Raw genomic sequence first — 14,189 nt, 5'->3', positions numbered from 1 at the left:
TTTGAGTGTGATCATCCAGCCAATTCCTTGTCCATCTATCAAATTCATGTCTCTCCAATTTAGAGACAAGGATGTCATGTGGGACAGTATCAAATGCTTTGGATAAGTCCAGGTAGATGATGTCAGTTGCTCTTCCCCTATCCATCAATGCTGTAACCTCATCATAGAAGACCACCAAATTAGTCAGGCAGGATTTGCCCTTAGTGAAGCCATGTTGACTGTCACCAATCACCTCCTTATTTTCTATGTGCCTTAGCATAGTCGCCAGGAGGATCTGCTCCATGATCTTGCCAGGCACAGAGGTGAGACTGACTGGCCTGTAGTTCCCTGGGTCTTCTTTTTTCCCCTTTTTAAAGATGGGGGCTATGTTTCCCCTTTTCCAGTCAGTGGGAACTTCACCAGATTGCCACAACTTCTGAAATATGATGGATAGTGGTTTAGCAACTTCATTTGCCAGTTCCCTCAGGACTCACGGATGCACCTTGTCTGGTCCCATGGACTTTTCCACCTTCAGGTTCTTAAGATAGTCTCAGACCCAATCTTCTCCTACAGTGGGCAGTTCTTAATTTTCACAGTCCCTGCCTTTGCCTTCTGTGACTTGGGCAGTGCAGCTGGAGTTCTTGCCAGTGAAGACTGAGGCAAAGAAGTCATTGAGAACCTCAGCCTTCTCCATATCCCAGGTAGCCAGGTCCCCCATTTCCTTCCAGAGAGGGCCTACATTTTCCCTAGATCTCTTTTTATCACTGACATATCTATAGAAGCTTTTCTTGTTGCCCTTGATTTCTCTGGCCAGATTTAACTCTATCAGGGCTTTAGCTTTCCTAACCTGATCTCTGGTTGCTCAGACAATCACTCTGTATTCTTCCCAGGCTACCTGTCCTTGCTTCCACCCTCTATAGGCCTTCTTTTTGTGTCCAAGTTGATCCAGGAGCTCCTTGTTCATCCATGCAGGCCTCCTGGTGTGTTGCTCACCAGCCTAGGCTGCAGTCCCAAAGACATGGTTCCATCTCCCACAGACAGGGGGAAATGGCCCACCTTTTGTAGGCAGGGCCTAAACCTTAATTAGATAATTACCAATACAAGCCAGCTGGGTGATAGCCATAATTCCCCCTTTTTGTTTTACAGTTTTTTGGTTTTCAAGAAGGCTTTACAGTGAGCAGAGACCCAGTTCATTCATTCCAACTCCAGCACACTTCCCTCTTTCCAGGTAGCAGCTTTACCTTCTTTATCAAAGGACTTCAGGTGGTCTGTAGCAGACCCCTACTACTATGTCCCCTGTCCCTGCTCTCCCTTTAATCCTAACCCATAAGCTCTCAGTCGGGACCTCATTCGTCCCCAGGTGCAGCTCCATGCACTCTAGCTGCTCCTTGACATAGAGGGCAACTCCTCCTCCTCTTCTCCCCTTCCTATCCTTCCTAAAGAGCCTATACCCTTCTATTTTGACACTCCAGTCATAGGATTCATCCCACCACGTCTCCGTGATGCCAATAAGATCATATCCCAACAGGCACACACACACTTCTAACTCCTCTTGCTTATTTCCCATGCTGCACGCATTGGTATAGAGGCATTTAAGTTGGAACCCAGATGAACCTGACTTCCTGGCTGGAGTGGCTGGAATAGCAGTGTGCCCAGGTGGCCAAAAAGGCCAATGGGATACTGGCATGTATCAAGAATAGTGTGACCAGCAGGAGCAGGGAAGTGATCCTGCCACTGTACTCGGCACTGGTGAGGCCGCACCTGGAATATTGTGTCCAGTTTTGGGCCCCTCGCTTTAAGAGAGATATTGAGCTCCTGGAGCGAGTCCAAAGAAGGGCGACTAAACTGGTCAAGGGGCTGGAAAATAAAACTTATGAGGAGCGGCTGAGGGAGTTGGGGCTGTTTAGCCTGGAGAAGAGGAGGCTGAGGGGAGACCTGATTACAGCCTACAAATACTTGAGAAAAGATGGTGGGGAGGTAGGGGAAGGGCTCTTTACATTAGTGTTGGGTGATAGAACAAGAGGAAATGGGTATAAGCTTAGTCAGGGGAGATTCAGGTTGGATGTTAGGAAGTATTTCTTCTCTGAAAGGGTTGTCAGCCACTGGAATAGGCTGCCCAGGGAGGTGGTTGAGTCCCCATCCCTGGATGTGTTTAAGAATAGGGTGGATGATCTACTTAGCGATATGGTTTAATGGGGATTAGGGATGGTTGGACTCGATGATCTCTAAGGTCTTTTCCAACCTAGAAATCTATGAATCTATGAATCCCACACGGATTTAAAGGCTGCCAAGAGATCCCGCCAAACATGATGTCAGGGTCTAAAGTACACCAACAAGCTCCGAGTGCCCTGACCAGCCTCATCTGGAGCATCCACCCATTGCACTTAAGGAGCTGCATTTAAGCCCAAATCCTTGTACTCACTCCGAATCCCCACTGAAAGGGCTACAGAAGCCTGCGGCGCCACAACCTCCCACTGCAGCCATAAGGTCCTGCAGGGTTTGGAGATCAATAAGTCCTATAGGTGAAGGGATGGTGGGGAGGTAGGGGAAGGGCTCTTTACATTAGTGATGGGTGATAGAACAAGAGGAAATGGGTATAAGCTTAGTCAGGGCAGATTCAGGTTGGATGTTAGGAAGTATTTCTTCTCTGAAAGGGTTGTCAGCCACTGGAATAGGCTGCCCAGGGAGGTGGTTGAGTCCCCATCCCTGGATGTGTTTAAGAATAGGGTGGATGATCTACTTAGCGATATGGTTTAATGGGGATTAGGGATGGTTGGACTCGATGATCTCTAAGGTCTTTTCCAACCTAGAAATCTATGAAATCTATGAATTCCTTTCTTCTGTTCTTCAGGTACTTCCAGCATATCTTTATCATTCTTGATAATACTCCCCTCCCCCTTCGAATCTAGTTTAAAGCCCTGTCAATGAGGGCAATAACTTCCAGAGCCGCCACTGGGCCGGTTGGCACAGCCAGCCCAGGTCGTCTCGGCACGGGTCCAGCAGCAGTAGCCTGCCGCACCACCTCCGTCAGCACGGCTAGTTGCTGTGATATTTCTCGCAAAACCGCCATAAGCTGGTGTACCAAGAAATCCACCATCGACGGCTGCGCCATCTGCGCCTGCACCAGGAAATACCCGGATGCTGGCGTATGCACTGGATAGCTGAGCGCTACGGGTGACGGCGTGGGACACGAAGGCGGCGGAAACGGAGCCGCGGAAGACCAGGGTCCTATGGCCGCGCCCAGGAGCGGCGCGGACGGTCCCTGCGGCGCCACCAGAGCCCATTGCGGAGCAGCAGGCAGCGGTGCCAAGCCCTGTTGTGGAGCTAACTGTGCCAGGGACGATTGCGGGGCGGCGAGCGGCGCCTGGCCTGGCTGAGGAGCGAATGGCAGAGCCGTAGGAAGGACAGATCCCGCTGCAGTAACTGAAGTAACCGACTGTACGGGTGGCCGCAGTGCGGAGGAGTAGGGGGGAGGCCGCTGGGGCAGAGGGTGGGGGGCGCTCCAACGCTTTCCTTTGTCCGGTTAGTTTTGCTAACTGTTCTACTGGAGAGGGGTATTCCGGCATCACAAAATCGCGTGGAGAGGGGTACTTAGGTGGAACATAATCCCGCGGGGAGGGATAGGACCCCCGCGCAGTCCCCGCGAGTCTCTCAGTCCCCGAGGGCAGCGGAGACGCGGTGAGTACGCTGCCTGTGCTGTCCGGGGTCAGTGATCCCTCAAATAACTCATCGTCCCCTTCAGAGCCTTCACCCGCAGATTCATCAGAGCCCGGTAATTCTTTCCCTTCTCTTCCTGCTGTCCACTTCCGCATTATGTCATATAGGGACCCCCACGTACGTAGCAGGTCGAGTACGCTCTTATCTCCAAACACGGTCTCATGAATTCACTTATCCCCTAACAGTTCCCAAGCTTCAGGGCTAAGGGCAGCATTAGGATCAGCTACAAACTCATGTTCTGCTGCCCAATTTAGCAATTCACAGAGAGCTTCGTCACTTATGTCAGCTCCTGCGATCGTTATCACATTTTTGAAGGCAGAAAATATCGTGCTTTCTTTTGTGGAGCTTTGCCCCATCTTTTCAGTCTAGAGTTCCGTGCCCGGAGCCTCGGGGGGAGCACGTACCTTCTAAATTTAGTTGTGGTTGTATCACGTCAGGGTCACCAAATGTCGAAGTTGTACTGAGGACGGAGAAAAGAATGACATAGAATTCAGGTCCAGGAGAAAATGCCAAAATGCCAATACTTTAATTAATTACAAATCCGTATATATAACATGGTTTGCAAGAATGGCCAAGGCTATTGGTCGCTTGACCATCCAACTCCCAGAGTGATTGGCTGAATGCTACAACACCCATTTCAAAACAACTTTCCCAGTGTGCCATAAACAAGACTGCATAACAAGCTACAGGTGCAAGATAGAGTCTTAGTTTACAAAAACCTCAAACTGTTTCTCAGCTAGCCTGCATGGGAAAAAGAACTTTCCCAGGATGCTGCAGCAGCTGGAAAATTTCTCTGCTTCTAGCTTTCTAGTATCCACACTCCTATGTTCCAGTTTATATCCATTTCCCCTTGTCCTATCATTGGATGCCAGTGAGAAGAGTCTGGCTCCATCCTCATGACAGTCACCCTTTACATATTTATAAACATTAATGAGGTCCCCCCTCAGTCTCCTCTTCTCCAAGCTAAAGAGACCCAGCTCCCTCAGCCTTTCCTCATAAGGGAGATGTTCCACTCCCTTCATCATCTTTGTGACCCTGCGCTGGACTCTCTCAAGCAGTTCCTTGTCCTTCTTGAACTGAGGGGCCCAGAACTGGACACAATATTCCAGATGCGGCCTCACCAGGGCAGAGTAGAGGGGGAGGACAACCTCTCTCGACCTACTAACCACACATCTTCTAATACACCCCAGGATGCCATTGGCCTTCTTGGCCACAAGGGCACATTGCTGGCTCATGGTCATCCTGCTGTCCACCAGGACCCCCAGGTCCCTTTCCCCTCCTGTGCTGTTCCCCAACAGTTCAGTCCCCAACTTGTACTGGTACATGGGGTTGTTCTTACCCAGATGCAAGACTCTACACTTGCCCTTGTTGTATTTCATTAAATTTCTCTCCGCCCAACTCTCCAGCCTGTCCAGATCTCTCTGAATGGCAGCACAGCCTTCAGGTGTGTCAGCCACTCCTCCCAGTTTAGTGTCATCAGCAAACTTGCTGACCATGCGCTCTATTCCCTCATCCAAGTCATTGTTGAATATGTTGAACAATACAGGTCCCAGTACTGATCCTTGAGGGACTCCACTGGATACAGGCCTCCAACTGGACTCTGTCCCATTGACCACTACTCTCTGGCTTCTATCCTTCAGCCAGTTCACAATCCACCTCACTACCCGATCATCCAGACCACACTTCCTCAGTTTAGCTGTGAGGATGCCTTGGGAGACTGTGTCAAATGCTTTACTGAAGTCAAGATAGACCACATCCACTGCTCTACCATCATCCACCCACTGGGTGATGTCCTCATAAAAGGCTATCAGGTTTGTCAAGCACGACTTCCCCTTAGTGAAGCCATGTTGACTGCCCCTAATGACCCTCTTATCCTTGATATGCCTAGAGACAGCACCAAGGATAAGTTGTTCCATTATCTTTCCAGGGATGGAGGTGAGGCTGACCGGTCTATAGTTACCTGGGTCTTCCTTCTTGCCCTTTTTGAAGACCGGAGTGACATTTGCTTTCCTCCAGTCCTCAGGCACCTCTCCCGTTCCCCACGATTTAGCAAAGATGATGGCGAGTGGCCTGGCAATGACATCCACCAGCTCTCTCAGCACCCGTGGGTGCATCCCATCAGGACCCATGGATTTATGGATGGCCAGGTTGCTTAACTGGTCCCTAACCAAGTCCTCATCAACCAGGGTAGACTCCTCCTCTATCCTGACTTCCTCAGGAGCCTCAGGGTTCCGGGGCTCATCAGGGTAGCCTCCAGCAGTATAGACTAAGGCAAAGAAGGCATTCAGTAACTCTGCCTTCTTCTTATCCTCTGTCACCAGGGCACCCTCCTCATTCACCAGTGGGCCTACATTGCCTCTAGTGTTAGTTTTATCTGCAATGTATTTGAAGAAGCCCTTTCTGTTGTCCTTGACCTTTCTTGCAAGGTTTAATTCCAAGGAGGTCTTAGCTTTCCTAGTTGCCTCCCTACATCCTCTGACAGCAGACCTATATTCCTCCCAAGTGGCCTGCCCCTCCTTCCATGATCTGTACACTCTCTTTTTCCACTTGAGTTTGCCCAACAGTTCCCCATTTAACCATGCAGGTCTCTTGGTACCCTTTCTTGACTTCCTACCTGTTGGGATGCACAGGTCTTGAGCTTGGAAGAAGAGGTCCTTGAAGGCTAACCATCTTGGGCCCCTTTACCTTCTAGTACTCTGTCCCATGGGATTTCTCCTAGCAGTTTTTTGAAAAGATCAAAGTTGGCCCTACTCAGGTCCAGGGTTCTAGTTCTGCTAGGTATTCTCTTCCTGCCACATGAGATCCTGAACTCCACCATTTCATGGTCACTACAACCAAGGCTACCCTCGACCTTCAGCGCTTCCACCAGACCCTCCTTATTAGTGAGAATAAGATCCAGCAGCGCTCCTCTCCTAGTAGGCTCATCCACCATTTGCATCAGGAAGTTATCATCAATGCACTGAAGGAACCTCCTGGACTGCGGATGGCTGGCTGAGTAGGCCTTCCAGCAGATATCAGGGTAGTTGAAGTCCCCCATGACAACCAGGGCCTGCATTTGCGAGACCGCTATCAGCTGCGTGTAGAAGGCCTCATCAACCTCCTCATCCTGATCCGGTGGTCTGTAATAGACACCAATAACAGTATCACACATGCCAGATTGTCCTTTAATTCGCACCCACAAGCTCTCAACTTGCTCCTGATCCGCTCCTGGAAAGAACTCAATGCACCCTAGTTGCTCCCTCATGTAAAGAGCAGCTCCACCACCTCGCCTTGCTGGCCTGTCCTTCCTGAAGAGGACATAGCCATCCATGACCACATTCCAGTCATGCGAGCTGTCCCACCAAGTCTCAGTAATTGCCACAAGATCGTAACTGTCGGGGGAGTTCCTGGCTGCTACATGGGAAGCACCTGTGCCTTGTCGAGACAGGTGCTGCGAGTCACGGTGGTCAGCCGGAGACCACGTGACCTATGGGAGGCTTAAAGATGGCCACTCCCAAGAGGGAGTGGGGCAGTTTGCTCCTGGAGGTTGGAGTGATAGGAGCTCTCTGTTGGAGATTAGAAGAGCCTTCTGATTGTGAGACACATTGTGGTTGCAACAGCCATTTGGTTGTGACCCACTGTGGGAAGGTACAGGTGGTCTGCGATATCTGGTGACCCTGATTTGTTGAAGTGTGAACTGCCTGGACCGCAGGGTGAAGTGTGGTAGATACAAGATACAGAGCCCAGCGAAGCCTGAGAGCGGCAGGAGCTGCGGATTGACCAGTTTTGACCTAGACATCTGGAACAAGGTGAGCCGCTGGGAATGGACATGAGACAGAACTTTGTAAAGGAAGGCCAGACTTTTGCATTTCTTGAATCTGTGATAATGGCTGTGGGGGCCAATATAAGAAGCAAGGATCTATATAACTTACTCAACTGGGCGGTGGAGCGTGAAGACCTAGTGAGTCTCAGTGCCTCTTTTAACCTAGAGCTTTGGAAAAAAATGGGGGATAAGTTGCTTTGTGAAGTAGTCTTTGAGAATGAGGACTTAACCAAAACTGACCTATTGCGTACATGGGGGGCCTTGGATAATATAATTCAAGCAACAGGTTATGTATCAATGGGCAAAGGTTTTGAAGAAGATGATGAACTGTCTGAGGGAGGATTGGCCTCAGACAGCATGGACAGTGAATCAGGTCTATCTTCACTGTTCAAGGATATCAAGAAAGTTGTGGGGACTGTGCAGGTTCTCTGCCCCACCCTGCAGGAGGTGTTAAAATGTCCCCCACCCTTTGCCCCAACAGCTCTCCCTTCCCCCGTTATTATGCCTACGGCTCCACCATTTGAGCGATTGGCCCCACCCTTGGCAACTTCATATCCCGCAGTACCCGGTTATCCGGCCCAGGTATGTTTGGAGCAGCCAATAATACTACAGCAAGTTATGACACTATTACAAGGAGTATCCCGGCAGTTAGCAGCTGTAGTGGAGATGCTGCAGCAGGCCATGACCCACCCTGCAGCAAGAGAGACTATAAGAAAGACCTCTGAAGCAAGTGATAGTTCTGCTGGGAAGTTACCAACCGCACCTAAGCCAAGGAGAAAGTCGCCAGAATCCGCCTGTTTATTGGAATCAGACCCCTTGGGAGCGACTACAGTAGCAGTTCAGCCTCATGACCCAGTTCGCTTCTGGGATGAGGTTAGAACAAAAGCAATAGAGGCCAGGGACTGGGACCTGGCTGAAGCTCTGGGGGTACCAGTTAACAATAAAGAATCATCTATAACAGAAATGAGGGGAGGGCCTAGTGCGTTCCCCGTGGCACTAGCCCTCTCGGGTTCCTTGCGTGTTAGAAAGCAGAAGTGTTATAGATGTGGAAACCTGGGACATATAAAATCGGAATGCCCAGGGCGGAAGGGTCAAAGGCGGATAATAAATGCCGGAAAAGTTAATGGCCCAGTCACTCGTCATAAATGTGGGAAACAGAGATGTTACAGGTGCAGAAAGATGGGCCATTTTGTTAAGCAATGCGAGTCAGAGGTTTACACTAACGGCTGGCCAAGAAATAAAAGAATGAGAAAGCATACGCAGATGCATGATGGTCCGGACAAAGCTTTTGCAGGAGCATTACGGCAGCCACAGGTTGATCAACAGAAAAAGCAGCCAGAGCAGCCAGGGTGGATGTATCCATCGTCGCCGGATCAATGGATATATCCGCCGTCATAGTATGACAAAAAATGAGAACGATTCCCCCATGATTTCGTTCCAAGGCATCTGACAAACGGTGACGAAAAATGGAATCGGAACATTAGAAACCCCTAAAGGCTATTAGGCCTTTTTTTCAAAAAAGAAAGGGGGAATTGTTGGGGGAGTTCCTGGCTGCTACATGGGAAGCACCTGTGCCTTGTCGAGACAGGTGCTGTGAGTCATGGTGGTCAGCTGGAGACCACGTGACCTATGGGAGGCTTAAAGATGGGGCACTCCCAAGAGGGAGTGGGGCAGTTCCCTCCTGGAGGTTGGAGTGATAGGAGCTCCTGGAGAGCAGTGAGTCGGAGCTCTCTGTTGGAGATTAGAAGAGCCTTCTGATTGTGAGACACATCGTGGTCGCAACAGCTGTTTGGTTGCGACCCACTGTGGGAAGGTACAGGCGGTCCGCAACACGTAACCCCCTGATCGAACACAGATTTCTAACTCTTCCTGTTTGTTCCCCATGCTGCGTGCATTGGTATACAGACATTCAGAGGGGATCCCATGACTAAAGAAAAATTGTTGAGATATTGTAGACAATGGTGGCCTATGTATGATTTGGATGATAAAGAAAAGTGGCCAGAAAACGGAACTCTGAAATATAACACTATTTTGTAATTAATGTTGTTTCGTAGAAGGATGGATAAATGGGATGAAGCACTATATGTTGATTTATTTTTCTCTTTAAGAAATGATCATGAAACACAGAAAAAAATGTAAACTGTTAAATGTGGATGATAATGGAGTGTATGTGTTGGCAGAAGAGACAAGGAAAGAAAGGAGAAAGGAAAAGTGTTGTAAAGGCTGTAGTAAAGGATCAGCAGTTAATATTGTACGGGATTCAACATGGGGTGATAACCAAACATTATGAAGTAAGATAGGGTTCAGAAGAGAGTCTCTCAGCCTTTTATGAAAGATTGTGTGAAGTAGCAAGGAAATGGACAGATCTGAATCCAGATGAGGAGACAAATCATAGGATGTTTAATATGCTGTTTATTGGACATTGGCATAGGACATTAGAAGAAAGTTACAGAGGGTAGATGGTGCAGGAGGAATGTCAGTTTCTCAACTCTTAGAGATTGCTTACAAGGTATATAATAATAAAGAGGAAAAGGAAAAGAAAGAAAAATAGAATAGAATGAAACTGCAAGCATCTCTGTCAGCGGTAGCAATAAATGGAAACAATATCAGAGGAAAAGATAGAGGAAGAGGTTGGGGAAGAGGAGAATGGAACGGGGCTGGATGGGGATGCACCCCAATTAGATGCCTCCTTTTAGGTCTGAACCAGTGTACCATCTGCAGAAAGGAGAGACACTGGAAAAATGAGTGTCCTATCCAACAGGGAAGGAATGGAGCAGGGGACAAGAGAGATGCAGATCTTATTCTGTTGGAATATGTTAATGAGGATTGAAGGGGACTGGGGGAAAAAGAAAACAAGTTGGAAGTCTCCCCAGCCGATCCCTTGGTTCCAGTAAAGCTGGGGAACAAAACTATAGACTTTTTAATAGAAAGCGGAGCTACTCATTCTGTAGTTACTAGTTACAAGGGACCTTTGAGTAAAACTCATATCGATCATTGAGACTGGAAGTGAGGCAAGGGTTAGAATCCTTAATAAATACCTTTCTGCACTATGGACTGTTGAGAGAATGCCACATAGTTATGAGTGGCAGGGTGCGTGGGAGAACATGGACAAATGCCTAAGATGGTTGGCATCTCCAGTGTTTTGGAACTTCACCTCTGAACAAGTGCAGAATCCTGAAAAACTAATAGAATGTTTGGAAAAAGTGTGCTGTCACCCTGGCAATCCCTGGGACACTCTGATCAGTGCAATGTGCTGGGGCCTGGCCCATGCCTACTGAGCTGCCTTGTCTAACACTATTCGGCACCCTCAAAGGGGAGAGGAGGTCCCTGGATCTGATGGCAAAATGACAGACACTGCAGATGAACCAGAGAACCCACCTGTTCCTGTATCAGTCACCCCTGTACAGAAGAAGTGCACAAAGAAATCAGTTCACTTAGTGAGGGATGAAGATGAACCAGGGCCATCACGAGAACAGGAGGAGGATGAGGCAGAGCCCACACATGAGACGGTAACCATTTGATCCCTATCCCTGGGTGAGCTGCAAGATAGGCAAAAGGATTTCAGCCGCCTTCAACATGAGAAAGAACATTGTCACCTGGCTGCTCCGATGCTGGGATAATGGAGCCGATGGCCTGGAACTAGAAGGTAGGGAAGCTAGGCAGCTGGGATTCCTGTCTAGGGAAGGGGGCATCGACAAGGCAATTGGAAGAAAACCATGAACCCTAAGCCTCTGGAGGTGACTTCTGTCAAGCATGAAGGAAAGGTAACCCTTCAAGGATGATATTACATGTCACCCAGACAAGTGGACCACCATGGAAAGAGGTATCCAGTACCTGAGAGAGTTAGCCATGCTGGAGGTGATTTACAACCATCTGAATAACGAGCAGTTATCCACAGATCCAGATGAAGTTCTGTGCAATCAGCCCATGTGGCGGAAATTCCTACAGAGTGCACCAGCATCCTATGCCAACTTGTTGGCAATAATGTCCTGGAGAGAAGGTGAGGAATGAATGGTGCAGGACTTGGCTGGTCAACTCCGGCAATACGAAGGAAGTATCTCTTCCTATGTACCGGCCTGCATTGCAGCTGTGGAGAAACTGTCCCAGGAGTTCCAGCAATTCAAAGAGGATATGTCCCACTCTCCATCTGTACGGACCCGTGTCTCAGCTATTAGAAGCGTTCCCCTGATCAAGAGAGAACACAGAGTGCACACACCGTGGGATAACCTGTGGTTTTTCCTGCGTGACCATGGAGAGGACATGAGGAAGTGGGATGGAAAACCTGCCTCGACCCTAAGGGCATGGGTACAGGAGTTGAAAGGAAAAACAATCACTGAAGGGGATTCTTCCAAGTAAAATGCTGCTCCGGATTCCAGCAGGCAGCTCCCCAGACAGTATAGAAGGGCTGACCCCATTTCTGATCCTCTTGAAGGGACTTCTAGTTCATTTTTACAAAAGGTGAGCGATGAATACTGTGAGCAGGACTAGAGGGACCCTGCCTCCAGCCAGGTGGAAGGGAGGGATAACAGGGTTTATTGGACTGTGTGGATTTGATGGCCTGGCACATCAGACCCACAGGAATATAGGGCTCTAGTGGACACCGGTGCACAATGCACCCTAATGCCATCAAGCTATAAAGGGGCAGAACCCATCTGTATTTCTGGAGTAACAGAGGGATCTCAACAGCTGACTGTATTGGAAGCTGAAATGAGTCAGAACTGGGAATGAGTGGCAAAAGCCCCCCATTGTGACTGGCCCAGAGGTCCCGTGCATCCTGGGCATAGACTACCTCAGGAGGGGGTATTTCAAGAACTCAAAATGGTACCAGTGGGCTTTTGGTATAGCTGCTGTGGAGACGGAGGAAATTAAACATCTGTCTACCTTGCCTGGCCTCTCAGAGGACCCTTTTGTTGTGGGATTGCTGAGGGATGAAGAACAACAGGTGCCAATTGCTACTATGACAGTGCACTGGCGGCAATATGGCACCAACCAAGACTCTCTGATTCCCATCCATGAGCTGATTTGTCAACTGGAGAGCCAAGGGGTAATCAGCAAAACTCATTCCCCTTCAACAGTCCCATATGGCCAGTGCACAAGTGTAATGGAGAGTGGAGGCTAACAATAGACTATTGTGGCCTGAATGAAGTCACACTGCCCCTGAGTGCTGCCATGCTGGATATGCTGGAACTTCAGTATGAACTGGAGTCAAAGGCAGCCAAGTGGTATGCCACAACTGATATCGCTAACACATTTTTCTTGATCCCTGTGGCAGCAGAGTTCAGGCCACAGTTTGCTTTCACTTGGAGGGGCATCCAGTATACCTGGAATTGACTGCCCCAGAGGTGGAAACACATTCCTACCATTTGCCATGGATTGATCCAGACTGCACTGGAACAGGGCAAAGCTCCAGAACATCTGCAGTACATGGATGACATCATTATATGGGGGAGCACAGCAGAAGTAGTTTTTGAGAAAGAGAAGAAAATTGTTCAAATGCTTCTGGAGGCTGGTTTCACCATAAAATGAAGCAAGGTCAAGGGACCTGCACAGGAGATCCAGTTCTTAGGAATAAAATGGCAAGACGGGCGTCGTCACATCCCCGTGGAAGCGATCAACAAAGTTGCAGCTATGTCTCCATTGACTAGTAAGAAACAAACACAAGCTTATCCCAAGTTACAGTCTATTTGTGAGCCCTCTCTACCAAGTGACCAGGAAGAAGAATGATTTTAAAAGGGGCCCTGAGAAACAACAAGCCTTTGAATAAATTAAACAGGAGATTGTCCATGCAGTAGCCCTTGGGCCAGTCCGGACAGGACAAGATGTTAAAAATGTGCTCTACACTGCAGCCGGGGAGGATGGTCCTACCTGGAGTCTCTGGCAGAAAGCACCAGGGGAGACTCAAGGTCGACCCCTTGGGTTTTGGAGTTGGGGATACAGAGGATCCGAAGCCAACTATACTCCAACTGAAAAAGAGATATTGGCAGCATATGAAGGAGTCCGAGCTGCTTCAGAAGTGGTTGGTACTGAAGCACAGCTCCTCCTGGCACCCTGACTACTGGTGCTGGGCTGGATGTTCAAAGGAAGGGTCTCCTCTACACATCATGCAACTGATGCCACATGAAGTAAGTGGATGTCACTGATCACACAAAGGGCCCGAACAGGAAACCCCAGTCGCCTGGGAATTTTGGAAGTGATTACAAACTGGCCAGAAGGCAAAGATTTTGGAATGTCACCAGAGGAGGAGGTGACACCAAATAATACACTATCAGATAATGAGAAGCAATATGCCCTTTTCACTGATGCATCCTGTCACTTTGTAGGAAAACACTGAAGGTGGAAAGCTGCTGTGTAGAGTCCTACATGACAAGTTGCAGAAGCTGCAGAAGGAGAAGGTGAATCCAGTCAGTTTGCAGAGGTGAAAGCCATTCAACTGGCCTTAGATATTGCTGAATGAGAAAAGTGGCCAGTACTCAGCAAGGGGATTGGACTAGATGATCCTTTGAGGTCCCTTCCAATCCCTAACATTCTGTGATTCTGATTCTGTGATACTCTATCTCTACACTGACTCATGGATGGCCTGTAGGGGTGGCTACAGCAGTGGAAGCAGAGCAACTGGCAACGCAGAGGCAAACCCATCTGGGCTGCCCCGTTGTGACAAGACATTGCTGCATGGGTAGAAAAGCTAGTTGTG

General features: G+C 48.9%; 1 protein-coding gene across 1 annotated transcript in view; it reads right to left on the bottom strand.

Annotated features, from left to right (window-relative positions):
• Positions 1-2,884: 2,884 nt before the first annotated feature.
• The window catches only part of LOC147526288 (syncytin-2-like), a 37,649-nt gene continuing 26,344 nt past the window's right edge, over positions 2,885-14,189 (bottom strand). Inside the window, exon 2 of the mRNA XM_086630127.1 lies at positions 2,885-3,097. Within this exon, the coding sequence (XP_086486253.1) occupies positions 2,885-3,097 (213 nt within the window). The remainder of the gene's footprint in view (positions 3,098-14,189) is intronic.

The sequence above is a fragment of the Tauraco erythrolophus genome, chromosome W (genome assembly GCF_009769465.1).
Source record: "Tauraco erythrolophus isolate bTauEry1 chromosome W, bTauEry1.pri, whole genome shotgun sequence".
Classification (NCBI taxonomy): domain Eukaryota; kingdom Metazoa; phylum Chordata; class Aves; order Musophagiformes; family Musophagidae; genus Tauraco; species Tauraco erythrolophus.
Note: the sequence above shows the minus strand (reverse complement) of the source record. Positions and strands in the feature narration are given on the sequence as shown.